The following is a 17,287-nucleotide window of genomic DNA, read 5'->3' as shown; positions in this document are numbered from 1 at the left end:
AGAATTATAGATCACATTAATTGGTATTCTGTCACATAAAAAGACACTGGCAATGATTAATTGCATCCTTGGTGCTTTTGAGTTATGTCTTCTTCACTAGAGGGATTCAAATCACACCTCATTACCTTCCAGCAGGTACCCCTCTTGGTAACCTTCATAAAATCTCCTACCTTCCTGAACTTCTCCATTTGCTTGTAGAGGTCTGGATCAAGCTCCTGTGACACATCCTTCATCCATAATAATGCCCCTCTGTATTCAGTCCGGCACTGCTCCATGCGATTCACCGTCAGCCAAGTGTCTGAGATGGCCCGGTGCCGAAAAGTCTCCACTTCTTGGTGAAATCGACACAAAGGATTTCTCAAAGCCAACCTAGACAAGAGGATAAAGCCATAATCTTGAAACCAAGCAAGCCAGAAGTGTGCATCCTTGACAGTTTACCTATCTTAAACTCATGAGCCTAGAACAGTGCCTGAAATACAGACAATGCTGCAGAAATATTTGATTGAAATGGATGAACTGATGAGTCAATCAAATTAGCCATGTACGGATCCCTGTTATTTAACTGGACCACTGGGAAGTATTTCCAACAGGACTGTTGGGGGTAGTCTCATGCCTGAGTGTCTGCAGTTGGTACCAACCCCATGTTAATGGAGAAAGGTCAAGACATAACCATTTCCCATTTCTGTTCTTGGCATCCCTGTCTCTGCTCCTCTGAAGCCTGGCCCTTTAAGGAGGGATGGATTGGTGCACGATTAGGATCTCCCCTACTAGGTCATTTTAGATTACTCTCCAAATGCTAAGGCAACCTCCTGCTTGCTCCAACAGTCACAGAGAATGGAGCACAAACAGAAGCAATTTTTTAAAAAGATTTTATCTATCTATCTATTTTAGACTTTTTTTTTTTTTAAAGATTTTATTTATTTATTTGACAGAGAGAAATCACAAGTAGACAGAGAGGCAGGCAGAGAGAGAGAGAGAGGGAAGCAGGCTCCCTGCTGAGCAGAGAGCCCGATGCGGGACTCAATCCCAGGACCCTGAGATCATGACCTGAGCCGAAGGCAGTGGCTTAACTCACTGAGCCACCTAGGTGCCCCTATCTATTTTAGAGACAGAGGGAGAGAGAGAGTACGTGAGCAGGGGGAGGGACAGAGGGAAGTAGAGCAATTAAACAGATTCCGTGCTGAATGTGGAACCTGATGTGGAGCTCAATCTCATGACCCTGAGACCATGACCTAAGCCAAAATCAACAGTCAGACCCTTAACTGATGAGGCCACCCAGGTAACCCAAACAGAAACATGTTTAAATGGTCTAGAAAGGAAGAGAAGCACTGTAGAACTACATGTTAGACACATTCCGATAGGTTAGATGGTTGATCCTTACAGAGAAACAAAACTTGAGGATCCTACACCATAAATGTATGTGTATTATGCAAAGAGATAGAAATAAAATAATTATTATATTAGCTATAAAATGCCATTATTTATTTAGCAAAAAAAAAAAAAGTTTGAGGCATATCAAACTGTGGATGAAATACTCATTTTGCAGAGGGAAATACTGCCTCTCTCCTACCCAAAATGAGTAATGTCATATGACTTACACTCTTAAAATACAGTTGTTTTCATGAGGTTGCAGGACATAGATTCAAAAAATGAAAATAAGATGAGTAATTACATTTTAATTTAAAGGCAAACTTATGAAGCTGAAGAGACTAGTAATGTTAGGGGGCTGAAGTCAGTGTTTGGCAGTTTCAGCAGCACTGTCAGATTATAGATGGGGGCAATAAACTGTTTAAGGAAAAAAAACCCATTTACTATTTTCTCCCACTTTCCTCTTTTCTGTAAAGCACTGCTTTTAAACACTTGGCATTTCTCTAAATACAGTTTGATCACATCATCCTACCTAAGTGTTGCAGGGGGTTTTCGGACACATTATGGTGCCATAAAGTAAGCTTGTGCTTTATCACCATTGGGTTAAATTTAATACTCACTTTTCATCAAACTGAATGCACAGTTGTAGCAATGACTATCAAATAAGTCAGTAAAACAAATGCCAGTGTGAAGGTTTATAAAACTGGGGACCTTCTATTTAAAGAGAGAAAGAGGCCTCAGCTGTCCCCCTAAGGATCCTGTTCATTTCTGGACTCCTCTTTCTCTTACCTTGGATCTTACCAATTTCCCTAAACTGGTTGAATAAGAGTCTTGTGAATAGAATAATCTCGATTTCTTTGACTCTTGTAAAGTTAGAAACCTTTGAAAACGTAATGACATGATGATAGATGTTAAGATCTTGAAGAAAAGAAGAAAGCATATAAAATCACCACATTTTTTTCTGCACCTTGCTTCATATAAGGTTAGAAAGGTGAAAACCTGTTCCCTGATGCTACCAGGGAGAGCATCTAGACCAAGAAAAAACTGAATAACCAGAAGTATCAAGCTTCAGTGAAAGACTGGTGCACATTTTCATGGATGAAGATCTACCCAGAGGGGAAAATTAATAAAGTATCTGCAGGTCGACTCCAAAGACATTTATCCTTTAGCAGGAAAATGCAAAAGTGACCTAATAGAAGGGCTCAAGCTAAATGCACTGTAGCATGCCCTAAAATACTATGGTATAGATGTTTTTAAAAATGTATTCGTAGGGGGTGCCTGGGTGGCTCAGTTGAGCCTCTGCCTTTGGCTCAGGTCATGGTCTCAGGGTCCTAGGATCGAGCCCTGCATGGGGCTCTCTGCTCAGCGGGGAGCCTGCCCCAGCCCCCACGGGCCTCTCTGCCTCTGCCTCTGATCTCGATCTCTCTCTCTCTCTCTGTCAAATAAATAAATAAATAAAATCTAAAAAAAAAAAAGTGTACATAGATAGCAAAAGTGTTAGTTATTTGAGCAAAAAATCAATTTGCAAAATAATCAGTAAGCACTGCTGTAGAGAAACTGCATGGCATGATGCTATTTATATTAAAAATATATTTTATTATTATATATTAAGTATATATATGTATATTTGCTATATGCTATATATATTAAAATTATATTCTGGTATTTCCCAAGTTACAACCATTCAAGATCTGAAAATTGAAATTCATGAGAGCTTTATGTCATCCTCTACTCTCTTTATGTTTAAAAAAACTGGTTGGGATGTCATGTGCGTGGTCAGCAGCTGAGTGATGTGAAACCAGAGCCATTTTGCAGGAGGTCACCTTCCAAATTTTAAAGTTCTCCAAGCTGCATTAAATTATGGATAGGATGCACTTTGCTAGTTTATAGTGGTGATACTTTGGAGTATCACTTGCATTGTTTTTGTTAACTTCTTTTACTGTTTCTGTTAGTAACTAAAGGTTAGGTTCTATAAACTTAAGGTACTCTATGTATTCTCTGGGAGATAATTTGGCATACAACTCTGAAAGCGTGTAACTAGAGAGACATAGGATAAAACATATTTGATCAGTAATGGTGACTCTAGTAGTGATTTCCGGGGATTTGGCTCTGTTTCCCACAAACGCATATACATTTTGGCATATGAGTATGTGTAAGAATTTTTCCCACTAAAATTAGTGGTAATTACACATTTTAACATATGAGAATTGACTCTTTGAAAGACTGAGAACCAGTTATTTTGGCAAGGGTGGGGTAAGTACATATGCATAGAAAATACCTACCAAGGGGTTAAAAGTGGGTCATTTCTATCAGTAAAATTTTAATTGCTTTCTAATTTTCTTTTGATTTGTCTATTCTAATTTTTTCTTCAGTGAGTATTATTTTTACAAGGAAAAACTTCTACAGATCAAAAGGTACAATGAAAAATTATAAACAACACTTTTCTTGGGAAATAGACACAGAACTATTGGAAATGGTTTTATTCAAATACAAAAGTTGGCACTGCCCACGAAGTGGGGTCCAAATGTTATTAGGAGAACCAACACACCCAGGAGTGGGACCATGGGAAACTGACACAGCCAGTCTCTTCCTGCTACTCTGCATTTCTCAGGATTTCATAGGAACATGTGTGTAACAGGCTGATGGCCTGCTCTTGGCCCACAGGGAAGGAAAGAAGGAGAAATTACGAGAAGAAAATGTAGAGTAATTTGAGTAAGTGAAATTTTTGTAGCCTGAACATTTTTGGAAACTACCTACAATGCCTTATTTAGGTATAATCTTGCCCAATATGACTGAGTGACATTTTTGGGCTTGTTAGTTATTGGGGGAGGAGGAATAGAAGAGTGTCACTTTTCTCAGGCACAAAATGCAACTATATGCAGGGGCTCTTGCTTATTCTACACCAACCATAAAAATGAGTCATGAGAGTGTTTAAAAAAAAAAAAATGTCACTCATATGCCACAATTTCCTTTCTCCCCGAGCTTCTAAAACTTAAATGTGCATCAAAATCATCCGGGGATCTCATTAAGATGCAGATTTGGATTCAGCAGTTGTGGGATGGGGCCTAGATTCTGCATTTCTAATAAGTTTCTAGGGGATGCTGCTGATGTTGCTGGCCCAGCGTCTGAGTGGAATGGTTCAGGGCATCACGAACACCACCTCTCCAAAGTTAATTGGCCCATGGAGAGCAGAGAAGGAACACTTCCACCTGGGTTCATTAGGCTCCTGCTTTAATCAGCTGCTGGAAGGGGACCAGACTTACTGCTATGAGCACTGCTCAAGGTCAAACATAAGCCTAGGCAGCACTCACAGTGATTGGCATATAACATGCTCCCTAAAGACCAGGAGAAATATGGAAAAAAAACACAAATTATTGGGAGGAAAAAAAAATCATACATGTTATCTTAATCAAAGAGTTAAGAACAGGCTAAGAACTGAGAACAGAGCAGCTTCTCAGTCTCAGGACAGAGCCTTCTAGTAAACAACTGGAGAGTCCCCTCCATCGCTGGGTGGATTCCAGATTCTCTGCTGACCTCCCCTCCCTCCAAATGGGAGCCCCACTGAAGGCCACACACCTTTGCTGGGAAGAAAAGCAGAGGGCCTTTCCTGTTGCTTGCATCATCTTTCCTGCTCTGGTTTTATCTTGGAAGCCTTGGGATCGGAGAAATTTTCCCAGTTCGTTTTCTTCTTGAGACAAGACTGATGAAGAAAAAACCAAATGGAGCCATGAACAATGAGCATTTTTATTACAGAGCAGAGAGACACACCCCAAGGTCCTCACTCTTTCAGAGGCCAAGACGGGATGAAATTAAATCCACGTGGCAAGCTACAAGGTAAGCTCCCCCCTCCTACCATTTAACTTTCATGCTGCCCCTCCATTTACAAAAGGAGAGATCAAATTCACTTGAGCACATCTGTCAGTGTGTTTGGTGCCCTGTAATCAGAACCAGAAAATGACCTCTGCACTGAAAAGCAAGTTGATGATGTGCTGCTTCAAGCTGAAATAAAAAAGTTGCGTTTGTCTGTGGGAATCTTTTGTGCTGCCTATGACATAGAGGCAGTCTCCTCTGCTTATTCTCTCTCTCTCACTGTTTGATCTCTGCTTTCTGAGTTACATTCCACATGACAATAAAGCAATTCCAATACCTTATTCATGAGGTGGGTTTTTGGTTGGAAGTGGGAGTGGGGATTGAGGGTGGGGGGTAATCAGCTTGATGTCTTCGTGGGTCTTTTTTTTTTTTTTTTAAATAGGCATCACACCCAGCATGGAGCTTGAACTCATGACCCTGAGATCAAGACCTGAGCTGAGATCAAGAGTTGGATACTTAACTGACCAAGCCTCCCAGGTGCCCCATGGCTTTATGGGTTTTTTTTTAAATGCAAAGCTGGAACAGTGAACTGGTCATGCCTAATCTTGGCCTTTTTTTTTTTTTTTTAAAGATTTTATTTATTTATTTGACAGATAGAGATCACAAGTAGGTAGAGAGGCAGGCAGAGAGAGAGGAGGAAGCAGGCTCCCTGCTGAGCAGAGAGCCCGATGAGGGGCTCGATCCCAGAACACCGAGATCATGACCTGAGCCGAAGGCAGAGGCTTAACCCACCGAGCCACCCAGATGCCCCTTTTGGCCTTATTTTTAAAGACAACCTGAGATTGTGAGGTGAGCTAATGACTGGTAGGTACATGCTTTCTGCAGAGTCTTTTGGCCATAAACTTTAAACGTTACAGAAGTCTATGTATCTTTTGACAGTGCACTTCTACTGTTAGGAGTATATTCCAAGAAATTAGTAAAATGGACAAAAAGCTGCATGTGGAAAGATAATCATAGCATCAATATTTATAATAGCAAAACACTCTCTCTACACTTGGGGCTGATTTATAAAAATGTGTGTCTCCAAACAGTGGAACAGTGGGCTGTTACACGGCCACTGGTCCCCAATCCACATTCACCAACAGCTGAGCAAAGAGTGACACTGAGCTTCCTAAATGCTTCCAAGTCCAGCATTTCTAGGGACTTACTCTGAACACTATTCTTATTTCACACTTCTGTATTTATGCATTTATATATCATGTTTCTCTAAAAATGCTTTTTAAATGCTACTAGGATTCTTGTCCCTATTCATAAACAATCCAGAATTCCTTCAGAATGCATCTCATTCCTGACATAACCTCTCCAAGGAGAGCCTTAGCCAGGAACCACAAATCCAGTAATTGCTACTGCTTCCTTATTAATTTGTGACTATAGTTCACACTAAACTTTCCAGAGGATGAGCCTTTTGGAATTCATTCATCCTGAGAAATAAATGACTGCCCTCCTTTCTCTCTGTCCCTCAAGAATCAAGTTCACTAGTCAAAACTCCAAGGCTGTGAAGTAGTTGATCCCTGTTTCTCTGGGACAGTAGCGCCCTCTTGGCATCTGATAATAGTGGTGTTTGTTGTTGGTCATGTGTCTATCTATCCCATGAGACTCTATCTCAGGACAGGGACCTCATCTAACTATGGGTTGACCATAAAATCTTATTCAGGGCACTGTGAAGTGCTTGTAAAATTAAATTAACTATAATTTTTGCCTTATTATCCTCATATACTTTATTTTCCCCACCACCTCCTATCCTACTTTATTTTACTTTAAATGCCTCTTTGATATTTATGCCATGATTCTCTGTAGATTTAAAAAAATCTCCTATAATTATAAGAAGTTTTGTTGTTTTTTAATACTTTCTGTAACTTCTATTGACTAATATGGGACTCACTCAATTACACAATGAGTATGTCCCTACGGAGAGCAATTTCACATTTTTGTTCACCTTTTTTAACTTGAAGTTAAACTTTTTAACTTGAAGGCTACTGTCACCTTTTTTAACTTGAAGTCTCAAGTCACATACAAATGAACACATTTAGCTTAAGACTAGGAAGAAACCAATTCATGATTACAGAGTTGGTGAAAGGTACTCTTCTCTTAATAAGTCTAAGTAGGTTGAAGCATTTGAAAAATTATTTTTTGTTATTTTAATCACTTGAGGATTAAACTTGGGGTAGGAAATAGGTTTCCTTTTAAGAGCTGGACTCTAATTAATTGGCAGTGTTGCTCAGAGAGAGGTGGAATCCACCTTGGGCCATTAAGTGATGACTGTCACTTTCCAAGAAGGGAGGTTCGTTCCTTAATGTTCACTTTAAAATTCAAATACTGAAATTAATTTATAGAAGTTTAAATTCAGGTGCAGCACACATATCAGATGATTTGCCAGTTTCCACTTAAAATGTCTAACTTAACTGGGACTTAAGAATTCAGACACACACAGAAAAACCCTATTCGTTTTTAGCTGCTGATTCGATTTTCAGATGTATCCTAGAAAGGGAACCAAAGAACAATAAAACCAATTAGCTTGGCAGCATTAAATCACTCAGCACAGATTTATGGATGATCTAATATATACTAGGCACTATTATTGCCACTGGGAATATAGAGATGGGCAAGACACACAAAGTCCCTGCTTTTATGGAGCTTTTATTTGCACAACAGAAGAAAGAAAAAAATCCATAATCACAAACACAAAACACAAAAAGAAAAATACCAGATAGAGTAATAAGAGAAGTGGAGTAAGGGAAGCTGCTGAGTGGGCTGAGTGGTCAGGAAAAGCCTCTCTGAGCAGGTGACCATTAAGCTGCGCTCTGAATGGCAAGAAGGGGCCACTTATGAGATGATTAGGCCAGTGACATTCCAGACAAAGGAAATAGTGAGTGCAAAAGGCCTCAGGTGACATGGTGGGTGAGGGCAAAAGTGGCTGGAGACATGAGCTGGGCCATATCATGCAGGAATTTATAGACTATGGTATGGAAGTCTGGATCTCACCTTAGGTTCTACTGGAAGGTTTACAGCAGAGAAGCAACATGATCCAATGTACATTTTTTTTTTTAAAGATCTTATTTATTTATTTGACAGAGAGAGAGATCACAAGTAGGCAGAGAGGCAGGAAGAGAGAGAGGGGTAATCAGGCTCCCTGCTGATCAGAAAGCCTGATGTGGGGCTTGATCCCAGAACCCTGAGATCATGACCTGAGCCGAAGGCAGAGGCTTAACCCACTGAGCCACCCAGGCGCCCCCCCAATGTACATTTTTTAAAGCTTTTTTTCTGCAATAGTTTTAAGCTCATAGAAAAACTGTAAATAGAATAGAGTTCCTGTATACTCTTCTTCAGCTTCCCCTAACATTAGCATCTTACATAACCATGGTCCAATTATCAAAACTAGGAAATTAACATTAGTATAGTACTCTTAAACATAACCTTATTTGAATTTTATCAGTTTTCTCACTAATGCCACTTTTATTCTAAGATCGAATCCAGGATCTGATGTTAAGTTGTCAAAATTCCTTGTCTCCTTAATCTGTGACAGTTTCTCAACCTATCTTGACTTTCATGACCTTCATGCCTTTTAAGAGTACTGGTTGGGTATTGTGCAGAATGTCCCTCAGTTTGAGTTTGTCTTATTTCTCATAATTAGACTACAGTTACGTATTTTGCGGAAGGAAACCACAGAGGTGAAGTGGCCTCTTAGTGCATGATATCAGGACCACATGATACCAACACACATTATCACTAGTGATGTCAGTCTCGATCACTTGATTGAGGTCTATCTACTGAGTTACTCCATGGTAAAACTAGGATTTCTTCCTTTTGTAATTATTAAAGATCTTGGAGAGAAATACATGACACTATGCCAATACCCAGTTTCTCCTCAAACTTTTGCTCACTGGCTGTGTCATCTTCCTGTGAACCTTGCCTGCCACAGATCTCACTGTGGCATTTGCCTCATGGAGATTTTATGGTTTCCTCATTCTTTCTAGATTTATTAACCAGAATTATTTTGTAAGAAAGAGTTTCTTCTCCCTTGTTTGTCTATTTCCACACTGATTTAATGGATGCTTACTTTACTTTATGGGTTATAATCTGATACTATTGTTACTTATTCTGTTGCTTAACTTGTCCTAGTTTAGATCATTGGAAGCTTTTTGTGGGGTAGACAGTGGGCTGGGGGTGGCAGGGAGATCATTTAGGAAGCTGATACAGCAAATCAAGTAGAAGAGTGATGGTAGTGACAGTAGACATGGAGAGGATGGAGACTCTGAAAGCTATTCAGGAGACAAAATGGACCAGCATTTAAGACTGACTAGATGTGGGACAGAGAAATGGTGGGGGGATATGTGTCATGTGTCTTAATTTCCTCAGAACTCAAGACTATGGTGTTATAGCCCTAGAGAAGTCTTAGCTCCAACACTTAGTAATCAGTAACATAGAAAATTTATGAAATTCTGCCCTTAAGCCCTAGGACTTTGCACTTCCCCCACAATAGTCTTAACAAAGACTAATGAAGGAAGATTACCAATTGTTACTTTATGATTATTGGAAAGAGGTCTAACAGCAGTCAGAAACAGGAAAACTTATGTTATAGTCTTGGAAATACAGAAATTATACTATTAAATCATCTATAAAAGGAAATTTTAAAACATAGTAACACACAATTTGGTATTTCAGAGACAACTGTTGGTAATAAATTTAGGCAGAATCTTGTTCCCCAATAATCCAATCTTTAACTTAAAAAAAACTCATGAAGAAGAGCTGCCAACAAAATACAGTTAATAAATTACCTGTATGAGCTTTCTCTCTCCATTTTAAGAGGAACAAAACTGGATATGAGAGCAAGGGCAATCAAATAAAAACAACCCAAAATTTTAGAAAATCCACACATTAAACTGAGAAAACTTTTCTATAATTAGGAAAATAAATTGCACGTACTTACCCACAGGAAGCCCAATATAAAGTTCTTGTTACAGTAACTTGCATTTAATGATAACAATCCATGTAAAGGATTTCTGATAAAATTATTAGAGATCCTCCTTCCCACCAATTAAAGAGAAAAGATAGGCACTCTTAAATAGTAATTTCCTTGTCTTACTTCCTAAACATACAAAATGATACATTAAGGCAAAATATCCTGTTTCTTACTGTTAATTTGATCAATATTCATACTTAGGGCATACTTACAACATATTCTCTTTTGATAGAGTACGATTGCTTTAGACAAGTCCAAACAGGTTCTCTGAATTGAGTGAAATAGCTATAATAAAAATACAAACAAAATGCTAAGTTAAAACAGCAGTGAAATAAAAATTATTATCTGAACATAACCAGAGTGTTTAATTTGCCCAATAACAATAAGATCACGAACCCAAGTATGCTTGGTGTTATGTGGTGTACGGTGCAGGAAATGTGACCAAAGTCTTTAAATACATTCCTATTAATCTATATTTACTGGAATTGATCATTTCTGTGATCTAAATTAAGATCTGCAGAACACTTATTTCCTCCAGTTACTGAAATAATAGCTGAAAAACAGAAATCCTGAATGAAGGGCCCAATTAGAAGACTTGGTAAACCAGAAACCCAATATTCATTCATAATTTATTTCTTTTACCATTTTGCTGTCTTTTTTAAAATGTGGGATCCCTCAATTAAGAATCATGTTTAAAACATGGCATTTCCTACTTTGTGATCCTAATGCATTTTATGGCATGCTTAAACAATTCTATAGGGATTGTTATCCCTATATAACTGGGTGGCTCAGTTATTAAGTGTCTGCCTTTGGCTCAGGTCATGATCCTGGGGTCCTGGGATCATGCTCCATGCTCAGTGGGAGGAGCCTGTTTTTCCCTCTTTCACCCATGTGTTTGTGTTCCCTTTCTCTTTATATCTGTCAAATAAATATAAATCTTAATTTTAAAACAACTCTATAAAGAGCAAACAAAAATCAATCAGTTGAATGTTCCATTTAGAAGACATCTGGTAAAATGAAGTTTAGCTAGCAGCCCTTATCACTCCTTATTTTCCCAATGATTTCCTAAGATACACAGAGAAGACACTTACTATAATGCCAAGACTGTAACAGAAGAAAGTAAGGGAAAAGCAGGTGGGCTAGACTGAGAAGAATCAAACTAGATTTTAACTAACAGTGGTCCTGGTCTTTACTTCAAAACCCAGATAAGCTCAGGAGAAGATCAAAAGCTACTTCACACTTTCTCCACCTTCTGTCCACGAACCTAGAGACCACAGCTGGTATCAGTTAGAAAACCTGGCAGACATTCTGCCTCTGAAGAGCCACCTAATGAGGCAGAGTAAGGCTTTCCCTCCTTTCCCTCTCTCTCTTTTAGCTTATGGTGGCCATGGTGATGTAATAGTTGTGTCTTTGTATTATGAAGTACTTCTCTATTTGAGTTAAAACAGATGATCTGCTTCATAATAAATATGACCAATTATCTAAAAATTAGATGCACACATATAAGCTTAAAATGTTAAAAACCATTCTCAGAAATGCTTAATACGATAAAACTTGGTCAGTAAAAATATGAATTTTGCTAAATCTCATTTCATTACTCTGTGTCCCCTACAGAAACAAACAAACAAATAAAAAACCTTTACCATAAAACAAAACAGAAAATCAGCAGTTTGAATTTCTTCCTTAGCAAAATGTTTATATCAGGATTCTGGCTCACAAACCACAAACACATAGTAATTCCTGAAGATAGGAGCGAGGGAGTTCAACAATTATGTTCAGGAGTTGTTCTGTTGGACACCTGGGTGGCTCAGTTGGTTAAGCAACCACCTTTGGCTCAGGTCATGATCCTGGAGTCCCAGGATCGAATACCGCATTGGGCTCCTTGTTCAGTGGGGAATCTGCTTCTTCTCCTAACCTTCTCTCCCTCATGCTCTCTCTCTCTCTCAAATAAATAAAATCTTTTTTTTTTTTTTTTTTAAGAGCTGTTCTGTTGCCACTGTTCTTTTTTAAAAACTGAGGGGTAAATGAAAGGCAATAAAATGCACACCTCTGGAATGTTCTGTTCTGCAGGTTTGCAACTGCATACACTCCAGAAACTACACTCAAACTAAGAAACCACAGACCAGTGACTCCCAAAAGACCCCTCCTAAAAGACGTGCCTGTCATCACTGGTTAGCTTTGTCTCTTCTTGCACTTAAGAGCTGTTTTTGAGAAAATGATTTTATTAACAAGTTTTGACATAGAGTTAAATTAGTGCAATGTTTCTATATTAACTTCCCAGCAGATTATAGTAGAATCTGACCATCATAACTTGGCACAGAAAGCTTGTTTTGCTAGCCTTTTATGGATGACTTAGGGTAAGAACACATCAAAATGGTTTGCATGTCATTTACTTATGTCCTCTCTATAAACATCAACATGAAACCTCATTCATGTACCATTCTGAGTCACAGCTAAGTGCTTTAGATGTGATGTGCCTAGGACAGTGGCTACTTTGATTAAAGTATAGTTGGCTTAGAAAAATGCTGCAAGAGCCTAAGTATAAGTAAAAATTACTGTGTTGTGTGTAATGAAGTAATAATTACATGTTAAATTCCTTTCTGAATAATGTCTATATTTGCTACGCTGTTAAAAAGGAAAAAATAGGGGTGCCTGGGTGGCTCAGTGGGTTAAAGCCTCTGCCTTCGGCTCACTCAGGTCATGATCCCAGGGTCCTGGGATCGAGCCCCGCATTGGGATCTCTGCTCAGCAGGGAGACTGCTTCCCCCTCCCTCTCTCTGCCTTCCTCTCTGCCTACTTGTGATCTCTGTCTGTCAAATAAATAAATAAATAAAATCTTAAAAAAAAAAAAGGAAAAAATAAAGGTACAAGACATGAAAAGCATATGTACCATATAATCATTTCAAATAGTGTTCAATATGAAGAACACTAAAATCAGAAGAGATGCCTCCTGGTGCCATGCTTCTCCCGTGTAGCCATCTCCATTAGGACATCCCTATGAAGGCCAGCTTTAATTTGAACAATTCCATTGACAGGGAAAAGGTTGGGAATGAATATTAATTGCACTAACTTGTCCACTGATTCAGTTACTATTTACTGCATGGGCACTGTACTGTGTATCTGGTTGAGGGTACCATGGTGAGTAAGGCTGATATGGATCTCTCAGTGGAAGGGGAGCAGACCAAAACATAAACATGTGAGATAATTCCATGAGAGATACATACTATGGATAAGGGCCCTGGGTCTTGTTCTCCCCTCGAATGCAGAGAATGAATTATCCTTCATCCAAATGACAGACCTTTCTATGCCGTCAACAGCTAATATAGCTCTCCTTAAACCTCTCTGTTCCAGTATAACCATGGTTTCTACCATCCTGGCCACCCTTCTCAGAAAAGTTTTTTGAAACCCTGAGCTTTTTATTTTAATATGTAAAATGTTCAAGTTCACTAATTTTAGCTGATGTTAATCTTAGAGATCATTTTGAATTCTTATCAGGTCATGTAACAGTATTTCTCGTGGAAGCAATGAGTATGCTTTTTAAATTTTAATCTAAACTATTGGCAGAATGTCCTGAAAGGTGGTTAGTGGAACTTTTACCAGTTATGTTAGTATTTGGGAATCAACCAGATAGGAATTCAGCTTACTGTATTATTAACCAGTCTAACTAAATATCTGCTTAACTAATTCATTCTAGAATTTTCCAGGGTTCAATACTAAGGTTATTAGACCCTACTTTCCAGGACCTTGTGCTGTCATCCTTTCCTCTTTTTTTAAATGTAAGCATTTGCTTGACCCTAGTGTTGCATTAATCTTTGGTTGAATTAATTTTTTTTAACAAACAACAACAAACTAACATTTATTGAGAGTTTACCACATGCAATGCATTAAAGTGCTTAAAAAACAAATTAACACAGGTATGCTGGTGGTTACACAAGAATCTGTAGGTTTTTAAAAAATGTGCTGGGATTGGATTTAACTCATCTTAGATTTTCTCCTCATGAACCAGCTGTCTGCCTGTTTTCAAATATAAAGCACACCTCCACTTGTCCAGGTTCACGCACTCTAGGACTGTGACCCCAGTGAGGGGGCTGTGCTGAGACTGACAGCAAGAACAGCTCACCTCCAGCTTGGCATCCAGGTCCGCATCAGAGGCAACGACATGCTCATCTTCCTTCTTCCCTGTGGCTTTAATAAAGGCCTGCTTCGTTTCCCAATACTTCTGCTGCATCTTATTTACTACTGATTTATCTTGAGTATATCGATCCTGTAAGTCCCAAGGATAACTGCTAAAAAACACATTTAAAGAGGTATTTTATTCATGACTTTCATAAAGACAAAGCTGTTTTAGTGTGAACAAAGCTATCTCAACATTGTATTGCACAACATTCATGAACATAAAGATATTTTCCTGTGTTATTATTACACCAAAAAAGTTAAGCAACGCTAATGTACTCTGAAACCTTAAAAGTTAGCGAGGAAACCAAGTGGCTTTCGCAGGAAATCAAGAAACTAAACCTTGAAGAGTTTAGCTCTCAGCAGGCTGGACATACTCCCTTTCCAAGTAGAGAAAGTGAGGCCCAATCAGGCAGGGTGTTTGGTTCAAGCAGCCTGTGAGGAAGCGATAAAGCCAGACACCAGCACTCCCTCCACTCCAGCCTTATGGCCAACAGTGAAGTGACAACAGAAAAGGAGAGGTAAGGGGGTAAAAGAAAGTACGTTTGAAATCTGTCCTAGAGGTTCCTAAAACAGTCAAACTCGGAATCAGAGAGTGAAAGATTGGTTACCAGAGGCTGGATGGGGTGAGAGGAAAATGGGAAACTCTTAACGAAGGGTGTCTAAGGTTTCGGTGATGCACAATAGTAAATTCTAGAGATCTGCTGTAGGACACTGCACCTGCAGTTAATAATACTGTAGAGCAGAGCTCTGTAGTTAACAATACTGCATGAGCAGAGCTCATGTTAAATAGTCTTACCATAGTCAAAGGAAATGTAAAAAAAATTTTTTTTGAAAAATCTGTTACTGATTTCTAATATTAAGACCTTAAATTCTTAAACCCAAGTGTTTAAAATACAGATAGAAAGAAGCCATTCTTCACGAAGACATACTACAGATCAAATTAAAAAGTATGTAAGGAAGATGGGGCACCTGAGTGGCTCAGATTAAACACCTGCCTTCAGCTCAGGTCATGATTCCAAGGTCCTGGGATGGAGCCCTGTATTGGACTCCCTGCTCAGCACGGGGTCTGCTACTCCCTTTTTTTCCTCCCTCTGCCTCTGCACATGCTCTCTATCAAATAAATAAATAATCGTTTTGAAAAAGTATGTAAGAAAGAAATTAGAAAAAAATTGAGAATGAAATAGAAATCTGTAAAAGACCAGAACATCTAGGATATTGACAGAAATGTCACCATTAGTGCTCCCTGCCCCTCTCATGTTGTTTACACCTTCTTCTGGTCTAGAGTTCCTGTTTTTTCTTTCTTTCTTTTCTTTTCTTTTCTTTTTTTTTTTTTAGATTTTATTTATTTGAGAGAGAGAGGGAGAGAGAAAACATGAGCAGGGGGAGGGGCAGAGAAAGAAGCAGACAGCCTGGCTGAGCAGGGAGCCTAATGTGGGACTCGATCCTAGGACCCTGAGATCATGACCAGAGCCGAAGGCAGACGCTTAACCCATTGAGCCACCCAGACGCCCCTAAAGTTCCTGTTTCATTTGTCTACACAGGACCGCTGGTTTCTGCTCACTGCAGACGTGTACCTTCTTCCACTCCACACTATCAGCACTCAAAATGTGCCAGATCTGAATCCTAAAACACAAACTGCTTTATACCACCATGCAAAAATGCCTCTACCTTGAAACTTGATTTATACTCTCCTCCCAGAGAACATTTACAATTTTCAACCCACACATTAATTCTTAAAAAGTCAGAAGGAGTTGCAAATAACTTCTTTGTAAAGGTTATCATTACAGAAGTAAGATTTGGGGGACTTTCATAGTTTCTGCAGTTAAAAAAAACTTTTATGTGTATTAATTTGTCAAATCACTGTGCTATATATCTGAAACTAATGTAACATTGTGTATCTGCTATCCTTTAATGACAGAAGTTTTACTATGAGCTCACCTCAAAGAAAATAAGTGGAAGAAACATGTAACTTTTATGTAGAAGAGAAAATCTCTCTACATAATATGTGCATTAAAAGACTGGAAGGATATACCCTCCAAAACTGGTTATTTCAAGGAAACAGAAATTTTAGAAGTGGGGAATAGGGTGGGCTTCTTTGTATTGTATCTTTTATTTACTTATTTTTGGTGAGAGGTCATGGATGAAAAAAAATTCCATTTTGGGAAAAAAAAAAAAAAGCAACAAAAAGCAAAGGGACTTCAGAGACCTGGCGAACACCCCTCACCTTTGTCATTTAATAGATGAGGTATCTTAGGTTTCAAAAAGATATGAATTCTGCCAGAAGTCTTACAGGATTAAAATCCAGTCTTCTTAATCCCAGTCCAGTGTTCATTTCAATGTTCTCTACAGCCCTTGCATTTCAGCAGCAAGCAATGAAGTGGCACAGTAAGTAAGAGAATGACTTTGGGGAAGGGCCCATTTCTCGGGGCACTCCCATTTCTCTTAGGTGGGTGACTACCTACTTCCCTGGTCTGCTGTCAGGATATGACAGCCATTTTGAGGGTCACAGGATGGAAGCACCCCTTTGTCTTAATGAGGCAAGATGGAATAATTATGAAAAGAGTATGACAACTGTGAGTTAGAGGGCTGTCAAATGGGGATACTTGGAAACTAAATCCCTCAGCCATTTACTAATTATCTTTTAAAATTCATTACGTTTTGTCTTAAAACAAAACATGCAAAAATTCTCTTAAAGTTTGATTTTTGATATTACAGAGGTCTTGGGTCTGATTACTTCTTTGCTGAGAGGACGGATTGAAAGTATATTCCTTATTATAATTAACTGTACACTTGAAACATGAAAATGTACATCACATTTTTTCATGCTATGGATTAGAGATAAAGCATGACAAAGATCTGATTGCCAGGTGGGTCATGGGTTCAAAAAGGTTCAAAAACACTACGTGAGGCAAA

At 38.7% G+C, this 17,287-nt stretch overlaps 1 protein-coding gene and 1 long non-coding RNA gene across 18 annotated transcripts in view; one reads left to right on the top strand and one right to left on the bottom strand.

The window, feature by feature from the left end:
• LOC116568677 overlaps positions 1-5,657 on the top strand; it is a 29,522-nt gene extending 23,865 nt beyond the window's left edge. Inside the window, exons 2-3 of the long non-coding RNA XR_004276726.1 lie at positions 5,122-5,202; positions 5,621-5,657. This is a non-coding gene — a long non-coding RNA (uncharacterized LOC116568677). The remainder of the gene's footprint in view (positions 1-5,121; positions 5,203-5,620) is intronic.
• ICA1 (islet cell autoantigen 1) overlaps positions 1-17,287 on the bottom strand; it is a 141,111-nt gene that overhangs the window by 104,018 nt on the left and 19,806 nt on the right. For 11 of the 17 annotated variants that reach the window (XM_032304241.1, XM_032304243.1, XM_032304245.1 and 8 more), the window contains 4 exons: positions 14,319-14,484; positions 10,411-10,483; positions 4,945-5,068; positions 171-369 (listed from right to left, as the gene is read on the bottom strand). In XM_032304241.1, the coding sequence (XP_032160132.1) occupies positions 171-369; positions 4,945-5,068; positions 10,411-10,483; positions 14,319-14,484 (562 nt within the window). The remainder of the gene's footprint in view (positions 1-170; positions 370-4,944; positions 5,069-10,410; positions 10,484-14,318; positions 14,485-17,287) is intronic. The other 6 variants (XM_032304242.1, XM_032304257.1, XM_032304256.1 and 3 more) reach the window with 1 other exon arrangement.

The sequence above is a fragment of the Mustela erminea genome, chromosome 11, assembly GCF_009829155.1.
Source record: "Mustela erminea isolate mMusErm1 chromosome 11, mMusErm1.Pri, whole genome shotgun sequence".
NCBI lineage: Eukaryota > Metazoa > Chordata > Mammalia > Carnivora > Mustelidae > Mustela > Mustela erminea.
The sequence above is the reverse complement of the archived record's forward strand: the minus strand, read 5'-3'. Positions and strand labels throughout refer to the sequence as shown.